We start from the raw sequence: 10,232 nt of genomic DNA on the forward strand, positions 1-10,232 counted from the left end.
GGGTGAGATTCCATTAGAGGCATGACACTTGTGATGATTGCTTCGAAGAGATCAACAAAGGAGAATTCTAGTTGTTTGCTATAAAAACTAAAAGGTATGTACCCTAAACCTTTTCTTTAGTAATTTCGAAAATAGCCTAGGGTTCTTAGGGTTTCTTTTTTATGTTCTTAGTTATATGTTTAATAGTGAAAACATAGATCCTTATTAGGGTTGAATGCACACTTAAGATTTTAAGTTTATTTGTTTTGCATAAAACCCATCAATTTCTTCACATGTTCTTGTCCGGATGACCACAAGGTCAAGTGCATCATGAACCTTCTCAGGTTGGAGGCGAAGAATTGGTGGAGATTGGTGACTAGTTCTTACACTCCTGAGCAGAGGTTTGCGGTGAATTCGGAGCGGTTCTCGAAGATGTTCCATACGAGATATGTTATCCTGGTGGAAAGAGAGAGAGAGAGAGAGAGAGAGACTGGACTAGGAGTACCTAGATCTGAGGCAGACGATCGATTCGATGACATAGATCACCAAGATGATCACCGAAAGGGATTTATTCAGTCCTGAGTTTGCTACTTCAGAGTAGTCTCAAATGACTTGGTATTTGAATATGCTGAAGACGGACATTCGATAGTGTGTGTCTACATAGACAATGCCTTCGTTGAGCTTTAGGATGTCGTGAGGCGACGAGAGACTGTGATAAAGACACATATGTAGGAGCAGCGTTGGGCTCCGGTTCTGTCACAGCCCGTAACGAAGCGATTCAAGTCCGCCGGTCGTAGTTCGGGATCAACGGAGGGGAGGTGTAGATCTTTTTTATGTCACATGTGCAGTGAGGAGGGCCATTTTTGTAGAGATTACAGGCAGAGTGCGAGAGTTTGTTTCCATTGCGGCCAGGAAGGCTACATCAGAGCTCGTTGCCCTTTTCTCGTTTTTAGTGAGTTACTGGATCCTACACCCTTGGCTTGGCAGCTACCCGATGGTCATCATGGGACGACCGGAGTCCTGTCGACCGAGTTGAGTTGGTACATTTTCTATTCAACAACTGTGGTGGTATTGGTATTCATCTGTAATTTTTTTGTTTCAAAATTCAGTTCTAATCTTGGATGATCAGTTGAATGTAATTATCTTAGTTAGCTCAGTTGAATTTGATTTCTAGTTATGAATGGATTAATCATCTTTATCATCGAATTGTATGTGTATTGGGATTTATGAATGTTACGTGCGTTCAGATTGTCCTGTATATTTGGATATCAGTGGTTGGGATCAAGTGGTGGAGTTCAGGTTAGTTTGGGTATCGAAGGATTGGAAAGTTGTCAAATTCTATCATATTTCAAGTGGGGGAGAGTGGAACCTCGCAGCAGGAAGACCTTGTGCCAAGGTTTGGTTCTCAGTCAGATTTCTCCAAGTTTAAGACTTTCGCGTAGCAGCTAAATCTTCTGTTTTCGCATCAAGATGATCGTCAGTTGTTGGACTTCCCTTCAAGTCATATTAGTTTTATTTGTTGCATCATATTTAGGGCGTTCTTGTGATTTATACTCTAGAGTGCTAGGAGTCCATGTTGAGGGATGTGATGAGGGCTTCCTTGTAGTTCTTCTTTGATTGGGGCTTGGAGGTCTGAGTCACAGCCCGAAGGCCTGGTAGGATAAGTTAAGTATTGTTAGGCTTGGTAGGTTTAGTCAAGTTTTTGATTTGGCATGTGATGTTTTGTGAGTGTGATTACTAGTTAGCAAGTCGAGGGTAAGCCCGAGTAATGTGGTTGGTTAGCAAGTCGGGGTAAGACCGAGTGTTGTGGTTGGTTGGTAGATCAGGAGTAAGCCTGAATGTGGATAATGGATAGTTGAGCAAGGATATTAGAGCCAAGTAGGAGCCTATCCTAGTTTGGCAGTGACCAGTCAGTTCTCATCACGTTGGTGCAATTATGTGCAGGATTTTCATGATGGCATTTGGATGAGGAGGGTTAGAGACGATCAAATTTGAGGAATTTTCAGACAGTTTGGTTGATGCAAGGGGTTGCGTCATTGTGAAAACTGTCAAAATTCGAGTCGGTTCTAGATTTGATAAACTTAGTTCTACATGTAGGCACGACACATATTAGATTTAGTAACTAGAAACTAAGTTATAACCTACTAGAAACTTGGAAACAATTAGAATCAATGGATAGTATACTTAGATCTCACATTGATATGTGACTTCTACGACTACTTAACTGTAGTGATTATCCATATTCGGGTCACTTTTTGACTCGAACACCTTTTTATGAATCATATACACACATCATGAACTTGACCTAGTGGTATAAATTAGGTCTGAGTCTTGTAGGAACTTAAGTTAAAGTTGAAAACTAGGACTAGTATACTTGATTCCTCAATTTCGCTTGAATCTCGAAATCACTACATAGAATGCCAATAAACCGGTAAATATAAATTACAAATGTTATTTCTAACTTGAATAAGAGTAATAAAACTCTAAAATAGTTTGATGTCTCAAAATTTAATTAATTTTGATATCCAAAGACTTACAAACTCATCAAAACCCTAAAAAGTCCTAAAAACCTAAATTTATGAAATTTAACCTTAAAAATTCTATAAAAATAGTTATGAACCTTATAATATGATGTTATAATAATTAAAATTTTGAAAATTCATTCAAGGGAAATAATATTTAAGTCATTAACAATTACCCTTAATTTATAGGTTAAAAATCAAGGTTTCATGAGCAAAAACTTGGTTAGGGTGTATATTTTATAAAAAGTTTGATATATTTATTAAAGAATTGAATTATTTTTATAAAAACTAAAAGAGAAGGAGGGCATAATACCCTCAAAACCGTTCACCCTCTTCCCAATACACTTCCCCTCTTCCCAAAAGATTTACACAAAACTAACACTCCATCTCTCTTATTCTCTCTCATTTTTTTTCAACACCTCCATTTCATTTTCTCTCTACTCTCTCTTCCTCTCTCCATCAACCACGAAATTTTTCCAGAAAATGAAGCCAAAAACACTCCTTAAACTCTAAATCTTCATCATCTAGGGTTGTTCTTCAAGGTAATCACAAAAATCCTTCAATCTTCCTTCAAAATCTCAAGTTTTCTTACATATTTTCTTCTTCTACAACGTTCTATGGATGGATTATGAATCATATATTCATAACCATGATTTTTATGATGTTAGAGGTAGTATTTCACCCAAAAACCAACATGCATGTGATGATCTTCAAGCTTAGAGGCTTGATCATCAAAGTTTGTTGTTAAAAAGCATTCAAATAGGTTCATAAAGGATTTAATCTCAAATAAATATCTAAAACTTCTTTTCAGACAAAATCCGATTTTTCCCAGAATTCATCAACAAAATGAGATGTTCTACAAATTTTCAGAAAATAATTCATTTTTCTCGAATTATTAAAATTATTTCAAAAAAATACGGCAATAATTCATATAAAATAGTTTCTGAGGTCTATAAATCATATGTAAATTCGTTGATGACCCCTAAAGCGAATTGTGACCTCTCAGTGAGTTTCTTTGATTTTTGTTACTGTTTGATATGGTTTTGAATTTTCTTTTTGTTTAATTCAAATAAATCATAAAACCACTTTAAGGAGTTTTAAAAGTCTATATAATACTTTTCGAAGCTCGTACCCTATGCGGAAGACTCCGAAAAATATTTTCAGAATTTTTCATAATGCGTAACTATTTATCCCCTATTTTTGTATTTATAATGGACTATTAATGGGAAAAATAGTTTTACTCCTCCAAAATTCTTGAAACTTTACGAGAAGATCTTAAAATATATTATAAATCTAAAAAAAATGTTGATAATTTTTATATTCAGTATACTATTTTCCCCTATTTTCTAAGATTAAATACACTTAAATCCACAAAATCGGATTACACTATATAAAAATCACCACTAGTATTTTTCCTGGATTATGCACATTGTTAATGAAGATTAAAAAAAAATTAGTAATTTACTTTAACTATTTGATGATTATTCACCAATTAATGATTATTAGAGAGAATAAAACACAGAAAAATAGCAAAACTAACTGAAATATACCTTTTATATTTTTCACAACTTATATATGTATAGAAACAGTGTTACAAAAGGTTTGGGAAATTTTGGAAACTGTATTCTGTTTATTTCTATTTTTGTAAGAATAAAGGCACAAAAATCATAAAATTGGGATAAACAATTTAGAAACAAATTTTTATATTTTTCCGAGCTTAAGTATGTTTAGTGTCAGTAATATTAAAAGTTTGGGAAATTTATTATCTTGATACTATTTTTAACGAATTTATATTGATTTGAAGGCTTAAAAATTTGGAAAAATAGTTAATCACAAAAATGTAAAACTTGATGAATTTTGGAGACTGTTTGATAATATTTTTGGATTTTAGAAATTTAAAATACCTTTAAATGTATTGAAATACCCTCAATTAATATTACAAAAATATGGAAAATAATATCCAAAATTATCTTAATCACATAAGTTATAAAATTTCACCATTCATAAAAATGTTTGTAACTTAACAATATTAAATTTTGACACATTATTGGCATAATTCTATTGTAGTAGTAAGTATACTAGTATTAGATTTCAATTAGAGACTCACTAGTGTGTGACATCGTTGTAGGAAAACGATAGTGGTACGAGTGGAGCGTAGTTCAAGGCACCATTTTCATCATCTCAATACATTGTGAGTATTCACCGCTCCCCTATTTTCGGTTTTTAAATGTTTTGGGGTGGAAAAGCATATCCTAAACTATTATATTAATTGTATTTATTTGACTCGTATAAACTTGGTTGCTATATTTTGCATACTGTGAGTATTCACTACTCCCCTATTTTTGGTTTTTAAATGTTTTGGGATGAAAAAGCATGTCCTAAACTTTTTATGTTCGTTGTATTTATTTTGACTCCTATGAAACTTGGTTGCTATATTTCGTATGTATGTGTATGTTACTTTAAATCATGAGGTCTGTATCGCGGTTAAGTCCCTGGAATCTCTAGACATAACTCATTAACTCTTTTGAGCCTATGGTTATTATGGATACCGCTATCAGGAGGTAGACAACTCCTTACTCGCACGATTCGCTTGAGTGCATTTTACCATTTTATACACTATGTTTGCGATACACATAGTAGTCAGTAGGGCGCGATTCAGTCATTAGGCTTGGGTTGTGAACTCATGAATGGAAAATTTACTCACATACGAAACTTGTATTCTCATGTTAGCAACGACACTTGTATACTTATTTTAGCAATAAAACTTGTATACTTATTTTAGAAACGAAACTTTTATGCTTATTATAGCAACGAACTTACTTACTCTTTTTAGCAATGTACTTTTATTTATGGAAACTTTTATCAAAACTTGATTTCGATTCATGAAACCAATATTATTATTTTAATCTGTCAGTACTCACTAATTATTTTTATAGTTGACGCTCGTTTTACATGCTTTTTCAGGAATCATCAAGTAAGTGGCACCTAGGGATACATCACTTTTAGGAGCATTCGCATGTGTTGTATTTTAATTTACATTGTAATTCTTTTAAAAGTTGTTCAAACCTATTGTAAATTTGTAATGATTTTTAATACTATGGTTGGTGTTATCTTTTAACTTTTGCAATGAAACCTTTTGTACTGCCACGCCCTGTGTTTCCGCTTTAACGGGGTGTGACAGTCATGAAGTGAAATCGAGAGTTGATTTTGAGAATGAAATCTAAATTAAGTGGGGGGGGGAGAATTGTAACATCATGTTTCCTGTCATTTCTTATTCCAGGACCGTGGGCTGGAACTCGATGTGTAAACACTTTAGGCCTTGAGGAGGTAATGTTTAGGCCTTTTGGATGGATGTAATGATGGTTGCGAGATCTTAACCTTTGAATCGTGTTTTGGGTCGAAGGGTAGAAAAAAGAAAGTCACAGGTCGAGTCTTAAATGAAAGATGGATTTTTGTTTGAGAAGTTTTTAGTCCAAGATATCTAGATAATAGCGGGGCTCTTCAACACCTTTCGGTGCATATAAAGAACACCAAAATTGGATTTGAAACGAAGAAGTTATAGTAGTTTGAATCTCGTGTTAGATGTGGTAGTACGCTGGGCGTATTTAGAAGTATGTTGGGCGTACTATCTGACCAAAATGGGCGTTCAAAAGTCTATGCTGGGTGTACACGACCAGAACCCAAACCCTAATTTCGGGGTTTTGAGCCCTATTTAAGGTCCTTACCTCTCCAAAACCCTTTCCATTCTCAGCCTCCATCTTCTCAACGTCCCCCCTTAAAACCGTAACCCTAGTTGGAGCCTTGTGATCTAAAGAAGCTGGTTTTAAGTGTTGTTGAAGGAAGGAGAAGGTGGTTATTGTGCTTAGAAGGTTGAAGCAGCCTTGGATCTGGAAGTTCTTCCTCCTTATTCATCTCCAGAAGGTATAAAGTTTATACCTTTATGCCTATATTGATAGATCTAGTTTAGAGATCAAAGTTATGTTTTTGTCCCATAATTGGTTCATTTGAGTATGAGTTTCTCCAGAGCTTGTGAGGTGCATTTACAGGTGTATTTAGGAGTGTTAATTCATAAAAATGCAATCTCGGTCTTGTTCATTCTTTCATGCATGGGTTATGAAGCTTAGAATCTTATGATAAGTTTGGCTTTTGGATTTGGACCCTTTCTAGCCATGCAACATCACAAAGTTGGAAACTTTATGATTTAGAATATCATTTGGACCTAGATCTGAGTGTTAGACAAAAGGTCTTAAGGGATAAAGTACTTAATGGAATGATTAGGACCTACTTGAGTACGATGGGCATACCTAGTATGTTAGGTGTACTAGGTCTGAACCATGTACGCTAGGCGTAAGTTGAGAATGTTAGGCGTACTAAACCAGCCTTGTACTTTGACTTTTTTCGACTCCGTTGACGATTGACTTTTTGACCAAGTTTGACTTTAGGTCAAACTTGAGGGTTTTGACTGGTGATTAAGGTTTTATCTGGTTCTGGTGTAAGTGCATCCACGGGAGCATGCAGTGTTGCAGGGAGCGTATCGCAGTGTTTCTCGGGTTTCTTCATTTCAGGTGAGTTATGTCTCAAATTTACCGTGGGTCGAAGGCACCAATGTCTGCCCACTAGTTTTGGTTATTTGTTAGTAGAGGGATGCCTTAGGGACAATATATAGTCATGTAGGATAGACCGAGGACTCTTGATCTAGGCTTTCTTGGTTGTTCCTTGTTTGGTTGTGGCTCTAGAGTAAGATCACCTGTCCGGATGTCTATCTCACCTCTGAGTATATATAGTTATGCATTCCTTGGATTGTTGGTATTTAATATGTTGCTATGTTGTAGTGATCTATTAGATCTGTACCCGGGTATCGAGTATGTTGCTATGTTGTAGTGATTTGTTAGATTTGTATCCTGGTATATAGGATGTTACTATGCGGTAGTGATCTGTGGAACTATATGTCTACCTATACTTGTTGGTTATCATCTAGTGGAGTGCCCTAGGATCGTACTTCATGGAGGTTAGCTGGTAGCGATATAGTGTGCGGTGTAAGGACTAGTAGGCGGTAATGAGTTGTATGATTGTTGTTTGTCTGTATTATGTGTCTGCTTGATCCTTCTTTGTCTATATGTCGACATATGGTGGTAGTGGGTTGAGGCGGTCCTGATTTGTGCTCTATGCCAAGATACCCGGTGTGGGCCGACTGTAAGTCGTAGGCACGAAGGATCGAGAAGAGCAGTTGGGTTGAGGCGGTAGGCCAACAAACCTTGAGCATCCAACCCGATGGCTAAGTGGACCTGATGCATGCTTGTATGTTTATCGTATGGGGTATTTTGGGTAAAACTCACTAAGCTTTGTGTTTACTCAGTTGTTTATTGTTTCAGGTATCGTTAGTCGTCATGGGAAAACGAAAGTGTGACTTTACACATTCATCAGCAACAATGAAGATTTTATGCTTTAATATTACTCTGATTTCAATAAATGTATTTGGAATAAACGATTTTATTCAAAATGGATTTATAAATGGGAAGCTCTACTTAAATAAAAGGAAAAGTTTTGGTTGTGAAAATGAGATGTTACATTAATCATATAATATATTAATAAATCATTTATTTCGATTTCTAATTAGTTTATTAATTATATAATAAATTAACAAATCAACATTTCTCTCTAAAAGTCATTTTATTTAGTTACTAGTTACGAAGGCAACCCAAAAATGATTATGTTTCTAATTCAAGAATATATCAATTTAGTGATTGGCTTATACACCCTAATCGCCAACCTGAAATTGAGTTCATGTTGCGGAGAATCGGAAGGATCTTCTGGCTTTTGTGTGGTGGTTTGTCGGAAATTGAAGCTCTAATCGAATAGAGAAGGATCAAACCAAAATCGAGGAAGTCGACGTTGCTACATCAGCTTTTCGGAGTTCTTTGAAGAAGACGATAATTCAAGGAATGAACGCTTCACGGCAACATTAGGAAGAATAACACGTGTTTAAGATACATATCCAGTAATTGACCAGACAACTTTAAAGAACTAAACTTGCCAACCCCTCAAACTATTGTGACCAACGTCTGAAATGATAAAATGTAACTATTCATAAGCGTCTTTGAATTTTAATGTCAGGACCATAGTATATATTACTTTTGTTTCCTGCCGGAATTAATTTGAGTGCATCGATCATTCATCATTTATCATTATCATTATAGGTATAAATAATAGTATTGATTGCTATATATAAAGATTGGGCATAGAAAATAATAAGAAATATGTTTAATTAGATGAGAAATTAAATATCTCACTAACAATGCAAATATCTTTTATTTAGCTTTAGATATCTCCCAACAATGCAAATATCTTTTATTTAGCTTCCTTACTCTAATTCTTATGGTACGTAAGATACATCTATACCATGTATTCGGCATCGTCTATAAGCCAAACAAATCGATTAAATCGGTGCCGTAATATTTTTTAAAGGGTATATATATTACATATATAGATATAGATAGAACTTCACATTGTAGTAGGGTACAAATAACATGCAATATATAACCCATCATTTATATATGCAGATAACCGAGTATTAATTAGTTACTCTTCATCATCGTTCAACCCGACTACATCGCCAACAGCTGATAAACCACTGCCAACAGTCTCTAATCCAGCATTGGCGGTCTTCACCAACATGTATGCAACCTTCATCTCCTCAATGGGCATGGTGGGCAAATACCCAAAAAAGCTATAACCCTGTTCGTCCAAATCTTCCAACTTTTGATTGTACCACTCACATAACTTCTCGATCAGTGGGAGAATCGCTTTTCCCATTGCCTTAATGATTTTGTATTGACTGAGTTTATAACAAACCTCAGCGATTGCCGGACAAATCAGAAGGGTTAACGCCGAGTACACAGAATGCAACGCTGCTTTTGTAGCGAATTCTTCAGTTCCCTGTATCATATTATCGGCTGCTGATTCTACAGCTTGTGATAGAGGGTTGTCCATCACCAAAGAAGCTGTGTTATCGATCATATGGTCTGCTGTCTCGGTGATCGAGCTTGCTATACCTCCCACGAGTGGGATATTTCCCACGATGTTGGAAGCCATTTCGCCAACATCCTCTATACCACCGGCAACCGCTGCTAAACTATCGTTCTTTGTCTTCACCAACTTGTAGGCGGCCTCCATCTCTTTGATTGGTATCGTGGGTAGATAATCGAAAAAGCTATAACCCTTGTCTACCATCTTCTCGACTAAATCATTGTACGCGTTGCACAACTTCTCGATCAGTGGGAGAATAAGGTTTGCCAGTCTTCTAAACCATTCTTTGGTGTTGGCTTTATACCAAACCTCAGCGATTAATGGTAGGAGAAGAAGGGTCAACGATGCATAAACTGATTTCAATGCTGCTTTTTTGCCTGCTGATTGAGCTTCCTCCATCATTTTGCCAGCCGCTGTGTTGAGAGCTTGGGATAGAGGATTATCGGTGACTAAAGAAGTTGTTTTATCGATCAATTCATGGGCTGCGTCGGTTGTATTGGAGATCGAGTCTGTTACACCGCCCAATACATTCCCCAAGATTGGGATACCACCCAAAAGGGACTTGGTTTTTGTAAGTGCGGCGTTGGCGGTGTCTGTTGGATTCGTGATTTGAGAATGCAAATTGCCAAGAAGGCTTTTCAACGAAGATGGAGCATACTCGTCAATCTGTGAAAGGAAAAGTACTCTGCGTTGATACCACTGCTT

General features: G+C 36.1%; 1 protein-coding gene across 1 annotated transcript; it reads right to left on the reverse strand.

The window, feature by feature from the left end:
- Positions 1-8,747: 8,747 nt before the first annotated feature.
- Positions 8,748-10,193, reverse strand: LOC111915335 (uncharacterized; the record flags this gene model as incomplete). The annotated part of the gene is given in 1 exon segment (XM_052766179.1): positions 8,748-10,193. A coding segment is annotated over 1 exon segment (1,113 nt), but the record flags the coding sequence as incomplete, so codon positions are not given.
- Positions 10,194-10,232: the final 39 nt, after the last annotated feature.

This window comes from Lactuca sativa, chromosome 8 (genome assembly GCF_002870075.4).
Source record: "Lactuca sativa cultivar Salinas chromosome 8, Lsat_Salinas_v11, whole genome shotgun sequence".
In the NCBI taxonomy this organism is placed as follows: domain Eukaryota; kingdom Viridiplantae; phylum Streptophyta; class Magnoliopsida; order Asterales; family Asteraceae; genus Lactuca; species Lactuca sativa.